The sequence below is a fragment of the Bombina bombina genome, chromosome 2 (genome assembly GCF_027579735.1).
Source record: "Bombina bombina isolate aBomBom1 chromosome 2, aBomBom1.pri, whole genome shotgun sequence".
In the NCBI taxonomy this organism is placed as follows: Eukaryota; Metazoa; Chordata; class Amphibia; order Anura; family Bombinatoridae; genus Bombina; species Bombina bombina.
In genome coordinates this window covers 533567870-533584227 of record NC_069500.1, presented here as the reverse complement: position 1 = coordinate 533584227, position 16358 = coordinate 533567870, and the positions used below count along the sequence as shown (strand labels likewise).

General features: G+C 35.6%; 1 protein-coding gene across 1 annotated transcript in view; it reads right to left on the bottom strand.

Annotated features, from left to right (window-relative positions):
- SPTLC1 (serine palmitoyltransferase long chain base subunit 1) overlaps positions 1–12045 on the bottom strand; it is a gene marked incomplete in the record, with an annotated part of 251183 nt that extends 239138 nt beyond the window's left edge. Inside the window, 5 exon segments of the mRNA XM_053702382.1 lie at positions 1472–1544; positions 3665–3758; positions 3878–3972; positions 9939–10046; positions 11892–12045. Of these exon segments, the coding sequence (XP_053558357.1) occupies positions 1472–1544; positions 3665–3758; positions 3878–3972; positions 9939–10046; positions 11892–11945 (424 nt within the window).
- Between the last annotated feature and the right edge of the window lie 4313 nt (positions 12046–16358).

Genomic DNA, 16358 nt, shown 5'->3' with positions numbered 1-16358 from the left:
CTAAACATTTTATACAAAAATCTGAAGGTGTTCACTGTCCCTTTAATGCTGACCATCTGCACTTTAACCCCCACATTTTTTTTTATATACAGCTAAAATAAAACTAAAAACTTTTTAAAGTCCAAATATTGATGGACATTGAAATGGAAGTGTATGCTTCTTGCCTAGTGTAGTAACACCATCGTACACAGAATAAAAAAAAACCCACAACTTTATTTTCACACTTAAAGGGACATTAAACACTAAATAAATGCTAGTTAGAATTATGCATTCAAAGAAAAGATTAGTCTGAGACTTTAGCATGTGGATGTATTTTTAAAGTTTAATTACCTGTTTACATATGGACAAAGTCGGTGTAAAATTTAATTGTCTATAAAACAATAGGAGCTGCCATGGTGTAACTTAGGTTACCTTCTCTGCTGTGGCCAATTAGGGTCAGTTATAAATAGGTCACAAGTGTGCAGCCAATGGCTGTGTGGAATATAACAGTGTTCTGCACTTCCTTTTCTAACAGGAACTGAAAAGCTCACAATTTCAAAATAGAATTACAGGAAAAGGGGGACAAAATAAATAATGAAAATATATAACAGACTTGTTTTTTTATATACAATTTTTAAAGGGACAGTCTAGTCAAAATTAAACTTTCATGATTCAGATAGGGCATGCAATTTTAAACAACTTTCCAATTTACTTCTATTATCCAATTTGCTCAATTCTTTATATATCCTTTGTTGAAGAAATAGCAATGCACATGAGTGAGCCAATCACACAAGGCCTCTATGTGCAGCAACCAATCAGCAGCTACTGAGCATATCTAGATATGCTTTTCAGCAAGTGATATCAAGAGAATGAAGCAAATTAGATACTAGAAGTAATTAGAAAGTTGTTTAAAATGACATGCTCTTTCTAAATCACGAAAGAAAAAAATTGGGTTTCATGTCCCTTTAATTTTATATTAATATCTCAAAGTGTTTAATGTCCCTTTAAAAAGCACTCCTTTTTATTTGAATACCTGAAAAGTGCATTTGCTCAAAAAACAAGAAACTATTAATCCTGACATCAGCAAGAAAACAAAAATTGGGCAAGCAGCCGCCGCCAGCTGACTGGTATTAGGACAATCGCTAAACACATTAAAGGGATATTAAACCCATATTTTTCTTTCAAAAATCAGATAGAACATACAATTTTAAGCAACTTTCTAATTTACTCCTAATATCAAATTTACTTCATTCTCTTTGCATCTTTATTTGAAAAGGCAGGAATGTAAGCTTAGGAGATGGACCATTTTTGGTTCAGCACCTGGTTACCGCTTGTTGATTGGTATCTAAATTTAGCATTCTGATCTTGCTAAGGGAATATAAAATGGGAAATTCATATGATAAATGCATAACTTCTATATCCTCTACACTACTAATAAATCCAAGTCACTGATATTCAAATATAACGAATAAACATTGTGAATAATACTTACCAAATGTTCCATAAAACCCTCTAGGCCCACAGGTCCCAACACCATACTTCCTTAATGAGGTGAGAGCTGCATTCTTTCAAAAGAAAAAGAAAGAAATGAATCACTTCTACAAAGGCATTAGGCCTACCGTACACAAATATAAATACATTAACAAAGCACTCATTTTCTATCCATTCATATAATAATAAAAATAGATACTAAATATGGTAACCATAATAATTGTATAAACAAATTGAGAAAAAATTGCAAACATACATTATATGTAATAGGTTCATAGTAGTGTAGCCATAGCTTAAATGGACAGTATACACTCATTTTCATATAACTGCATGTAATAGACACTACTATAAATAATAAGATGCACAGATACCGATATAAAAATCCAGTATAAAATGGTTTAAAAACTTACTTAGAAGTTCTCAGTTTAGCTCTGTTGAAAAGGTAGCTGGAAAGCCCACTGCAAGTGGCAAATAAGACACCCCCCCCCCTCCCCCTTCTTTTGCATATGAAAAGACCCTTTACACAAACAGGAGCAAGCTGGAGTAGGTAGTCGAGCGTATTCACATAAAACTTTGGGGCTTGGTTAGGAGTCTGAAAATCAGAGCAATGTTATTTAAAAATAAGCAAAACTATACATTAAAAAAAACAAACTTTATGGGCTGAATAGATCATCTACAAAACATTTATGCAAAGAAAAAATGAGTGTATAATGTCCCTTTAAAGGGCCACTAAACCCAAAATCTTTCTTTCATGATTCAGATAGAGAATAGAAATTTAAACATTACAATTTACTTCCATTATTTATTTTGCTTCATTTTTTAAATATCCTTAGTTGAAGAAAAAGCAATGCACATGGTGAGCCAATCACACAAGGCTTCTATGTGCAGCAACCAATCAGCAGCTAGTGAGCATATCTAGATATGCTTTCCATCAAAGAATATCAAGAGAATAAAACAAATTAGATAATATAAGTAAATTAGAAAGATGTTTAAAATTGCATTCTCTTTCTAAATCATAAAAGAAAAAATGTGGGTGGCATGTCCCTTTAAGTGCTAATCATCATTTTATGTTAGATTCTGATTTTTAAGTGGCTTTTGAATGGATATATCAATTTGGCTAGGAGAAAAAAAAAAAAAAAACAATCATACATACATATAGTGTACAGGGTATAAGGCACTTTTTTGCTGAAATAAAATCTACAGATTTAAAAGGGACAGTGTACTGTAAAATGCTGTCCCCTTTAATTTGTTCTCAAATTATACATTATACCTGCTGGAGTTTATTAAATTGCTTACAAAAAGCTAATTAACCTTTATTTTGATATTTTAAATACGTAAGCATTGGCTTTAGAAAATTAATGAGGTGTAGTACTAGAGAGAAGTAATAAGTTAAAAGGACACTACACTCTATGTGAACAAGTTAAATTGCAGTATATATATATAAAAAAAAAAAATAACCCATATAAATGTTGCACTGTAGCAGTTTTTAAGTACGATGCTTGGCCTCCCTCAGAAAAGAGCAAAGTAAACATTATCATGGTGCCCCCCACCAAATAGAATTATCTTTGTAAATCCACTCTTCCGTTTACAGCGCACATGCAGAATTTCATCTAGCACTAGCAAGTCCCATGAGAGCGCTTGTTGCCGCGGGCTTAGGTTGGTTAGCCTTTAGCGGGCAAATGGTTTATCAAGACAAGTTTATAGGTAGCCACACATATTAATGACTGGTTGGTAATGTTTGATCATTTAAAAATAAAAATAGAAATTAAGTAAACTGTTACTTTACATTTTTCGTATACAGAGATAAAATAAGGAAGCATTTGTGTGTATAAAAAGTGATAAAAGATGAAAATCTGATTTCACTTCAAGCTCAGACCATTTTAATGGGTTGTGGTATCAAACAACAAAACCAGCAAAACATTAAAGGTGCAATTTCTAATACATTTTATATTCTGCTGCTGGTGTAACAAGTCACTGGAAACACATGAAGTGGAAAACAATTGTACAGTACACTGTCCATTTAAGTCACCCTCAATGCAGTTTAATATGGCTAAAGTTAGTATGACTTATTATCCAAAATAAGTCAACATGAGAAAAAAAAAAAAAAAATCTAAGCTTGAGTTCATTCTCTACAAAAATGAAAATGCTTATGCAAATATGAATTTTATGATGTTAGGAGCAGAATAGCGTTTACCTTTACTCTCTCATTATCCAATAGACCAAGGAAATTAAAGGAAGCAAAGTTGACACATTCTTTACCATTCACCACAATAGTGTGGCTTGGAGGGCTGTGAACAGGAAGAGCACTTATAAAGCATTACACTATTTCAGAGAGCCAGTATGCACAAACACAACGGATATGTAATTCTGTAACACATCTAACAATACATACACTAAATATATTTACCCTGAAACAATATTATAGTTAAGTGCTGGGTGGTCTTTGGGAATAACTGGAACAAGAGGTTCTGGATGCCACTCATCAATCAGTTCTTCCTTTTCCTAATTAAATAAAATAAATGGGGGGGAAAAAAAAAGTTATTTGCTAGGAGTGATTAGAATATACTGTATAGAAAACTGTTGTTAAGTAGATCAATAGCATGTCAGTATTAACAAGGTGCTGGTTCCGTAATAATGCAGCAGAACAAGCCATTCACTAATAAAACAAAATATAATATTTACTAATAATTTGAATTGCTAAACATGTTTGACTACTGCACAGTTAATTTTTCTCACTAGCCTAAAAGAAAAGTGAATGCTTAGGAAACATTAGGAATGCAGCCCACTTCTACATCAAAGACAGAGAATATCACAACGACCGGGGAAGAGTTATAGGGGCCGATTTATTAATGTGCTGGCGGACATGATCCACTGTAGCGGATCATGTCTGCCCCAAAACCATAAATGCTGACAGCATATATTGTCAGCCATTATCATTGCACAAGCATTTTGTGTAAAATGCTTGTGCAATGCCACCCCCTACGCTAGCAGGGGGTGTCAATCATCCTGATTGTATTCGATAGGGATGATTGCTGTCCGCCACCGCTGCTTCTTAAATCGGCCCTATAGTGTACTTTATTCAATTAACCTACAAAATAGGTCACATATCTGAAGCGGAGCATATACACATAAAATATTAACATAGTAGAACTTCAAACCTTTTTATCAACAAAGACTATAATGCGGTAGCAACACAAGGATTACTGCTATGGGAAGCTATTGGTGTAAACAGGGTCACTCGGGATGGAGCGTAAAGAGTGATTATTCAGGTTGTGAGGTCAAATTTCTCTCAGGTCTTAAAGTAGTTATGCTTGGAATGATTCAGAAATAGAAAGCTGCATTGTGTAGAGAAGCACGTTTCAACAACAGCCAAATAAGCACCCTACCCTCAAGCATTTATTTGCAATTCAAACAGAGCAAACAATTAAAAAAAAAAAGGTTTCCAATTTACTTCTATTATCAAATTTGCTTCATTCTCGCAAAACTGCTGCCATATAGTGCTTCAGACACGTGCATGCTCCTGAGCTTAAAGGGACATAAAAACCAATTTTTATGTGATTTTTAACAATTTTCCCATTTAGCTCTATTATCTAATTTGTGTTGTCCTCTATCATTTGTTGAAAAGGATACCTAGGTAGAGCTGCTGATTGGTGGCTGCACATAAAGGCCTTATGTTATTGGTTCATCCAATGCATTAACTAGCTCCCAGATGTGCACTGCTGCTACTTCAACAAAGGATAACAATAGAATGAAACAAATTAGACAATAGAAGTAAATTGAAAAGTTGTTTAGGAATAAAGACATGATTAATAGGTTATGAGTATTCTCTCTGTAGGAAGTCGAGGTAGATAAGAGGAATACAGACGAGTTCAAGATTATGGATATATACGAATAGTGCAAATTATCTGGTACATGTATTTATGTAAATAGGTGCTTTGTAGGTTAAAAGAAAGAAAGTGAAGAGAAAAATAGAAATTGAGGGAGAAGCTAGGACATATTAGCAATTGTGACGTGTAATAATAAGAACAACTTGTAAGGAGCAGGTAAACAATAAGTTTGTCTTGGTGTGTCATCTAATGCCTTTTCTCGTGTTCATTGTATTGGAGACAAGTATGTATTCTGTATTGGAATTGAGATGTTATTTATCTGCTTCACCCTCAATAAAATTATATTAAAAAAAAAAAAAAAAAAAAAAAAAAAGTTGTTTAAAATGTGGTGCTCTCTCTGAACAATGAAAGAAAAATGTTGAGTTTCATATCCCTTTAAGTCTCTACGTTTTAACAAAAGAAACCAAGAGAAAATTTGATAATAGAAGTTAGAAAGCTGTTTAAAACTGCATGCTCTATCTGAATCGTGATAAAAAATTGAGGGTTCATATTCATTTCATTTGCATTATAAATATCAACGGATAACATATCTGCAAAAATGAAAACTTGGTAATAATTTTTCTGGAAAGTTCATTAAATGTAAGTTGTTTGAATTTAGATAAAGTATTCTACTAAGTGACTGAAGTGAGGTACGATCCCACCATGTAAAGTTGCTTATTGCTCAGGGGATGTGAGCAGTTTAAACCAGGGATGGTCAACTGGCGGCCCATGGGTTACATGTGACCCTCTGCACTTATTTTGCAGCCCCTGGGAAAAAGAAGAATTAAGAATCTGTGCTATAGTTTTGTGGCCCCAAGAAAAAGCACAGCTAAAAAGGAGCGTTGAGGAGAATTCTGGTGGTGAACACATCTCAAAAGAGCTGTCTGGAGGGAGAAACAAAAAGACATAGGATACCCAGCAACCTTACCTAAATCCGACCTTATGTGTAGCCATCATTTTATGAGGCCCTTAAGAGTTCTTAAATATTGATCTGCTGCCCTTAAAGCAATGGTAAAACCAAGCATTTTTTTTTATTTTTTTTTAAACCGCTAGGATTTACCATCACTAAAAATAATCTGGAGTTTCATCAGAGGAATATATGCAGTTTATATACTATATAAGCTACTACTTCTAGATGATATAAACAAAGTTCCTTCATACACTAAATCATGGAAAAATTTGTTAAGATCTGATATTACATTTCAAGAATGGACTGCAGCCATCTTGATAACTAAAAAGGCACCCATATCCAAATATTAAATAGAAACCAACTATAAATTCATCACTAGGTAGTATCTTACTACCAATAGACTGCAAACAAACAAACAAACAAACAAACAATCTATAAATCAGTAAGTGGCAAGTGTTGGAGAGAATGTGGTGGTGATGGAACACCAAACCATATTTGGTGGGACTGTACTAGACTAGACACATTTTGGACAGATGATGTAAATTACATGACAGACGTGATATTGGATACTGTTTTCCCTGACCCCAAAATCTTATTTTTTTCACTCCCTAATTAGAAAGCAGAACATCTAATGCGCTGCTCCTGATAATGTTAAAAAGTGCTAAAATATTGATAGCAAAGCACTGGAAATCACACACAGCACCTACAGTAGCGGAATGGAAAACACAGGTAAACACTTCGCTACAACTAGAAAGATACCATCGCATTCAAGCAGGAAAAACAGAAATTTGTGAATTAATGCTAGAGACTTGGAAACAATACCGTCAGAGCGTTGGCTAAAAATTTAACTCTCCACTGCACTATTCTGGCCCGTAACTATGCAACTAACCTACATTATTCAGCTACTACACCCACCTTTCCCTCTTCCCATTACTTTTACGCCTCTAGTGTGCCCTGCACACTACAAGTAGATTTTGCAAAATGATCACACAGACATAAGGTCGACACTAGAACGTCTTTTTTGTTTATGTTTAATCAAAATTAAAAGGGACACTGAACCCGAATTTTTTCTTTCATGATTCAGATAGAGCATGAAATTTTAAGCAACTTTACAATTTACTCCTATTATCAAATTTTCTTCATTCTCTTGGTATCTTTATTTGAAATGCAAGAATGTAAGTTTAGATGCCGGACCATTTTTGGTGAACAACCTGGGTTGTCCTTGCTAATTGGTGGATAAATTCATCCACCAATAAAAAAGTGCTGTCCAAAAAAAAAAAAAAAAAAAAAAAAAAAAAAAAGCTTAGATGCCTTCGTTTTCAAATAAATATAGCAAGAGAACGAAGAAAAATGGATAATATGAGTAAATTAGAAAGTTGCTTACAATTGCATGCTCTATCTGAATCACAAAAGAAAAAATTTAAGTTCAGTGTCCCTTTAACTTTATTCTTTAGACCCTAGTTTCTCAACATCCGGTACCTGTACTCCTGGGGGTACTTGGGGCATTGTCAAGGGGTACTCCAGGGATTGGCCTTGATAAAAAAATTTCCTGATGTATCTATTATAGACATTTTAAAGAAAGTTGTGTTTTTTTTTCTACCCTCGAACTCTCATAACAGGGCAGAGTAAGTATTTCCCTGCCTAGGTTGGACCACTGCTCTCTTTTTGCAAGTTATTTTGCCTGCAGCAGAGAAGAGGCGCTCAGATGGTGCCTGAGATGCATAAGTAGGGTTTTACCAATATCACCAAGGTGGGATATTTATCTTTGTTAGCTCCACCAATGCAAGGGGCTTCTTAAAGTAAGCCTATACTTCATTATAACAATATCTTGAATATCTATATGCAATAATAACCAGCTATAAAGGTTAGGGAAAAAATATCTAGTCCGCTCTTAAAATAACAGATATATACAAAGAGGTTGAATTTGGTACATATTCCAATTAATTAAAAATATAAAAAGTAAAAAGCGCTAATGACTATATATCAATATCAAGACAAAGCCTTACACATTTATCTATACAGTACATATAATCAGCAATAGCAAGCAATCCGCTAATAATTGTGCAAACAGATAATAGCGCACATCAATTCAAATAACAAATCTCATCAGTCTAGGGCTAGGTGTAAATCACAAGCTTGGCACTAAATCATGCAAAACATAGTCCCAAATCACCTGATTTAATATAAACAATCCAAATGATGACTCCCATTTTATTCTGGGTTGCACATAACCCAGTAGTAGTTATAAACGTATACTGTTCTGAAAAAGTGAAACGTAAATGTCTGTAGACGTCCTTTAGGCTAAGGGCACAACCATAAAACACAATACCATGTGCAGGAGCTCATTGGAGTAAAGCAGTTGGTGCTGTGCAAAGACCAACTAATTGCAAACCAACTAATCGATTATGAGATTCGTTGTTGCAGCTCTGATATCGAATGACTTTATATCTGTGTTTTATGTGTTTATTATTCTCTGTTGTGATCTTGGCAAATTTTAAATTCCTATATATTTACTTAACATATCTGATACAAGCTTGTGAAATCAGGTGATACACATGATTTCCATTTTTTCTCATGTAAAAGTTCAATATTTGTGCTACAGTTGGGGTACATGAAAACAAATCTATGTCTACAGGGGTACTTGCTACAAAACGGTTGAGAAACACCGCTACAGACAATACATAAGTCAAAAAGTTGCGTTTAGGTTGTATCTATATTGTATAATTTACAAGGAGAACCATTGAGAGGTTTGTAACAGAGACATGCAGAGGAAATCTAATATGTTGAACTATATTCAAATACTTCTGCCTCCAATTTTGAGGCACGGAGCAATTTGATACACAAACTGATCTACTTACCTAACTAATTGTACATGCTTGCAAAATGTTATAAAAACATATCTTTGTATAGCATATTATACCTTTATGTGTTTCATATGAAGCTAAAATAAAGAAAAAAAAGTAAAAAAAAATAAAAAAATAAAAGTGATAAACTCACATAATCTGTGCTGCTGCAGCATACTAAAGGCAGAGCCTACGGCACATCGCTCTACCAGTGAGGTGACATTTCCGCCTTTAAACCAATAACAATGCTTGTCATCTGACTGTGTCTGGTATGCTAGCACCGCTATTGGTTTAGAAGTGGAAAAGTCACCTCATTGGTAAAAGAGCAATGTGCCGTGGGAGGCTCTGACTTCAGCGAGGAGCCACGGCACAGGCAGGGTGAGTTTAGCACCCTTTTTTTACTAAAAAAAAAAAAAAAAATCAAAGAAAGTGATGGTAACTCCTAGCATTTTTTTTTAAATCTTGGATTTAACATCACTTTAAAGCTTCTAAAATACTGATCTGCGCCCCCCCATGTGTTAGGAAGTTGGCCATCACTGAGTTAAACCACACATGCACAACTACTGAAGGGCATAGTAGCACAAATGAGCATCACATGCAGATACAACACAATGAGATATGATATCTTGATCAATACGATTGTAATATGACGTGATTAGAAATCAATCTAGTTCTACTTAGGCAAACTAATAAACTAAGTCAATGGGCAAAACAGTATTATAGCTATGACACAGAGGCAACTGTATATGTAAAGCTGCCACCTATAAGGTAATATTTTGTGAGGCTTTCAGTAGTATTTCAAGCAGAAATTAATAAGTTCAGCAAATGCAAATGGGATCAGAGGGCTACCTTTTCCGTTAAATCTGAACGTTCCTGCAGCTTATACGTCTTGGAGAAAATGAGTCTAATGATCCATAATATGAGGATACCTTCCAAGATCAGATGGTACGCAGGAGCCTGAATACAAAAAGTTTAATAAATTGTTAGTCACCGTCTTATGAAAGCAATTGCTGATTAGGAATTGTTAACAATATCTGTTACTAGATATATGAACTTCTAGCAGCAAATCCAGAAGAAAAAAAATGAATACTTGTTGATTGAAAAATAAAATGAAGCTTAATATTTCAATTGTATGCAGATTGTCAAAGAAATCAATTTAATTGTTTCAACTTCAAACTACTATAAAAAGTAAAATAAATGGACACTATGAACTGGAAACCTGCTACACAGTGCCAGTTCATTAAAGTGATACAAAAGGTCAAAAATTAAAGGGACAGTCAACACTTGCGGTAACATTATTTAATATTGAAAAATAAAAAACGAAGATCCGCCTGCACTATACCCCTTCTGCCTTGCTTCTTGTACTAATCCCCGTCAATAACTTCTATAATACCAGGTAAATATGGCAGCCGAACTCCCCCCACCGTTACGTAGCTACCTTCTTCTTAAAATGATCAGCAAATCAGAATCCAATCCTCAGTCAGAAATTGCATGCGCTTGCAATTTCTGACCGAGGATTGGATTCTGATTTGCTGATCATTTTAAGAAGAAGGTAGCTACATAACGGTGGGGGGAGTTCGGCTGCCATATTTACCTGGTATTATAGAAGTTATTGACGGGGATTAGTACAAGAAGCAAGGCAGAAGGGGTATAGTGCAGGCGGATCTTCGTTTTTTATTTTTCAATATTAAATAATGTTACCGTAAGTGTTGACTGTCCCTTTAAAGTTATTACCGTTTTTCTGCGGCATACACACATCCTGCGAGGGATTCGTGCACAAGTATTCAAACACCACATCTTCTCAGAGGATCAGCGGTAGCTTGTATGACACAAATTAACTCTTCAGAAGCAATATACACCACTGCCAGCTCTACGAACTAGCATGGTATTTGAATACTAATGCACAGGTCCTCACAGCATATGTGCATATGCTACGGAAACATATAAACATTTGCCAGCCAGGTGGCATAAAGAAGTAGCCGAGTGGCATAATTAAACAGCTGGTGGCGGCAATGTAATACTTTCTGATATCAAATATATTTCTGCTATCAAAAGTTAATAGCATAATTTTACATAGATGTATTTAACCATAATTTATGCAATACAAATTGAACATTTTTAATATTAGTTAACTTTAGCTTAATATTGGCTAAACTTTTAGCCAAAAACTGCTGAAAGGGTCCTGAGGAGAACACAAATGCTTTTATTTCAAATTGAAAAGCACATTTCAATTTTTAACTATATCTTTAAAGAATAATTGACTGCTTAACAGCGTCACTTAATTTTGAAGTCAAATCCAACAGAGGCATTATCTATATAAAAAACATTTTTTTAAAAGTGCAGGAATTCAAACAAGTGTATCAGCAAGGTCTAAGAAACTGCCGATCATTCGTCCACCTTTGGGTGAAAAAAAGAGCTGTGCAACAGAGAGTGTTAAATGGGGACTACATAAATTGATGAAATATGAACATTCCATAGCTATCCAGAAGGATAAGAAACGGTTAAATGAATCTACAGTGGTTTCTTGGAAAGCTTATAAAGAACTACATTAATTAAGAATTCAGCATAAATATATATATATATATATGTATATATATATATATATATATATATATACTCGCTAACCACAAGGACAAATCCTCTGAGCAAGGAGCAATGCAACTACCATTCTAGTTTAAATCACCGCCGCCCTGACGTCACCACAGAAGTGTCTCACTATACGGCTATAGGGGAAACATAAAGTGCTCCTTGTATTTATAAGTACGTAAAGCTACACACACACACATGAATTACCAACCATACCTCATAGAAAGCCTGCACCATTTCCACCAAGACCCACTGTTGACTCGCCGCCATGTTCGGTAGCCGAAGAAGCCGGGCGGCGACTAGCAATAAAAGTGCACTTCCTGGTATGCCTGTGACAGGGAGATCAGGGAGCGGTGGAAGTAGAAAAATCAAACCGCGTTGAGATTGGAAGCTGATCTGCTACGTCACTGGGCACAAGGCGCGGCTTCCTGTCACGCTGTGGTGGGCGGTGATGCGCGGCTCTAGCAGCCAATAGCAAAGGGATCTAGGCCTCTGTACGTGTGGGCGTCATAATAGTGCTTCAGTGCTGGTACTATGGTTACCAGCGATTGCAACATGAAGTAGTTTATATCTGTGCTCCATGTTCTTGGAGATGTACTAAAAGGAATGACAAGGGTGAATGATAAAATGGAATGCCCATAGACTATAATGGGATGTAAAATTAAAAGTGTTGAAGCAACAAAACTATGATACATATAAACTAGATATTTACCAGATATGTTCCCCAGGTACAGTAGCATATTCTGAAAGTGAGATTACTTCAGATTATAGCTGCTTTCTATGGAATGACAAGGGCGAATGACATAATGGAATACCCATAGACTATACTGGGATTACATTTAAAAGTGCTATAGAAACTAAACTATGAGACATATCAAGTAGATATTTACCAGATATGTTCCCCAGGTACAGTATCATATTCTGAAAGAGATTATAGCTGCTTTCTATGGAATGACAAGGGTGAATGACAAAATGGAATGCCCATAGACTTTAATGGGATGTAAAATTAAAAGTGTTGAAGCAACAAAACTATGAGACATATGAAATAGATATTTACCAGATATGTTCCCCAGGTACAGTAGCATATTCTGAAAGTGAGATTACGTGAGATTATAGCTGCTTTCTATGGAATGACAAGGGTGAATGACAAAATGAAATGCCCATAGACTATAATGGGGTTACATTTCAAAGTGCTATAGAAATTTAAATATGAGACATATCAAAGAGATATTTACTAGATATGTTCCCCAGGTACAGTATCATATTCTGAAAGTGAGATTACGTGAGATTATAGCTGCTTTCTATGGAATGACAAGGGTGAATGACATAATGGAATGCCCATAGACTATAATGGGATGTAAAATTAAAAGTGTTGAAGCAACAAAACTATGAGACATATCAAATAGATATTTACCAGATATGTTCCCCAGAACCAGTAACATATTCTGAAAGTGAGATTACTTCAGATTATAGCTGCTTTCTATGGAATGACAAGGGTGAATGACAAAATGGAATGCCCATAGACTATAATGGGATTACATTTAAAAGTGCTATAGCAACAAAAATATGAGACATATCAAATATATATTTACCAGATATGTTCCCCGGGTATAGTAACATATTCTGAAAATGAGATTATGTGAGATTATAGCTGCTTTCTATGGAATTACAAGGGTGAATTACAAAATGGAATGCCCATAGACTTTAATAGGATTACATTTAAAAGTGCTATAACATCAAAACTATGAGACATATCAAGTACATATTTACCAGATATGTTCCCCAGGTACAGTATCATATTCTGAAAGTGAGATTACGTCAGATTATAGCTGCTTTCTATGGAATGACAAGGGTGAATGACAAGATAGAATGCCCATAGACTATAATAGGGTTACATTCAAAAGTAATATAGAAACTAAAATATGAGACATATCAAATAGATATTTACCAGATATGTTCCCCAGGTATAGAAGCCTATTCTGAAAGCCAGATTACGTGAGATTATAGCTGCTTTCTATGGAATGACAAGGGTGAATGCATACTTGCCAACTGTCCCGTTTTTGCCGGGACAGTCCCGGAATTTGGGACCGGGTCCCGGCCTTTAAAATGTCCCGGACTGTCCCGGTAAGAGTAGCAGGCTGCAGCACTTTTTGAGTTAGCTAGCGCGATCGTGCCACTCTGAGGCCCTCCTTTGAATTTTTAATTCTCCAATCTCGCGCGGTCAGCAGCAGCGACGAGCAGAGGTGATGTCACCAGGCATCTCACGTGACCACCCCGCGTTGCCGCTCACTAGACTCATCACGCGGCAGCAAGCAGGAGGGACACAGTACTGTCTGACAGAGCAGCTGAGAGTGTCACTACTGTCGCACACACGCCCGGGGCCTAATCCTCTGACTTGAGCCGATCTGGACCAGAGAGGTGAGACTCAGCCCTGCATAAATGAACCGGCTCAGCTCAAGCTGCAATAAAAGGTTTAAAGCCAGCTCAGCTGCTACTGCTAATACCAACCGTGAAAGACCAGAATTATTTAAAAAAATATTAATAACATTTTTTGGGACTTATTAGTTTTATTTGTCAGACTGAAACACCAATGAATTATTTTAAAAAAATATTAATAACATTTTTTGGGACTTATTAGTTTTATTTGTCAGACTGAAACAGTACACCAATGAATTATTTAAAAAAATATTAATAACATTTTTTGTGACTTATTAGTTTTATTTGTCAGACTGAAACAGTACACCAATGAATTATTTAAAAAAATATTAATAACATTTTTTGTGACTTATTAGTTTTATTTGTCAGACTGAAACAGTACACCAATGAATTATTTAAAAAAATATTAATAACATTTTTTGTGACTTATTAGTTTTATTTGTCAGACTGAAACAGTACACCAATGAATTATTTAAAAAAATATTAATAACATTTTTTGTGACTTAAGTTTTATTTGTCAGACTTAGTCTGTTATGCTAGGAAAAAAGGGTAATAACAAAATGACAAACTATAAACTAACTGTAACAACCAGCAGGTAGATAATTTGCAAATCTGAGGGGCAATTAAAAAATAGTAAAGCTTCTTAATTTTTTAATTACCCTGGCTGATATTAGCAAATGATCTGCCACTGTTATAATATACAGAGTTTATTTGTTATTATCTGTTGGTTCTGTAAGTACAGATGTAGCAAAGCTTCTGAAGCTTTACTACAAAATATCTGTACTTACAGAACCAACAGATTAGATAACAAATAAACTGTATACAGTGGCAGATCATTTGCTAATAATATAGCCAGGGTAATTAAAAAATTAAGAAGCTTTACAGAAAAATATCTCTACCAGCAGATATAACAAATAAATCAACAGCTTAGTGGCAGATTATTTGATAATAGCATTGAGATAGGCATTCCATGCCCCCCTACATAATAATATATAGCCCCCATGTGTCACCCAGCATATAATATATAGCCCCCATCCTCCTTCATAATATTTTGCCCCTTAGTGCTAACCCTGCATAAATATCTGCCACCCATGTGCCCCCTCTACATAATATCTGCCCCCCATGTGTCCCCCTGCATGATATCTGTTCCCCATGTGCCCCCCTGCACAATGTCTGGCCCCCATATGCCCCCCCCTGCATAATATCTGGTCCCTAATGCGCCCCTTGCAAAATGTTTGTCCCCTATGTTCCCCCCTGCATAATTGCTGGTCCCCATGATGTGCCACCTTCCTAATATCTGGTCCCCACGTGACATGGCCCCTGCATATTATCTGGTCCACATGTGTCCCCCCTGCACAATGGCTGAACCCAATGTTCCCCCTGCATAATATGTAGTCCCCATATGCCCACCTCCACAGTGTCTGGCCCCTATGTGCCCCCCTGCATAACATATGGCCCACTTGAGCCTTGCATCACACAACTAAAAATCCCACACTCTGCAAAATGTTGGCACTTCCTGCAGCAGAGGGCAGGAAAATGTGTATAGCCAGAGTGACAACTGTTTGTACAGGGTGTATATAACCAGTCTGCTGGTGATATAACTCCTTATTAGCTGCTCTAGATTTCTCCCTGTAGAAACAAATGCTACATATAATCAGTTGTCTCTTTATAACACACCGTGCTATAAATATTCATGTTATAGCTTTGCTTATTATGACCACCTCTTCTCTCAGGGCATTTTGACAGTGTTTCACCCCTAGAGGGTGTTAGTTCATGTGTGTCATATAGATAACACTGTGCTCACGCTTGTGGAGTTCCAGGGAGCCAGCTCTGATTGGCTAAAATGGATGTCTGTCAAAAGAACTGAAATAAGGGGGCAGTTTGCTGAGGCTTAGATACAAGGTATTTACAGAGGTAAAACGTGTATTTTTATAACTGTGTTGGTTATGCAAAACTAGGGAATTGGTAATAAAGAGATTATCTATCTTTTAAAACAATGCAAATTCTGGTGTACACAGAATTGGAATGTTTTCAACACAATGAGATAGCAGTAGCATATGATGCATGGGCCATTTATTTAATTAATTCCATTCTGTACATTCTACTTCTATTTTCATATTTTAATTTTATATATATATATATATATATATATATATATATATATATATATTCTGCGCCATAAATAAATAGGCAGAGCTAAATTATGCTAATTATGTGGGTTTGGCAAAGTGGGCGGGGCTTTAGGGC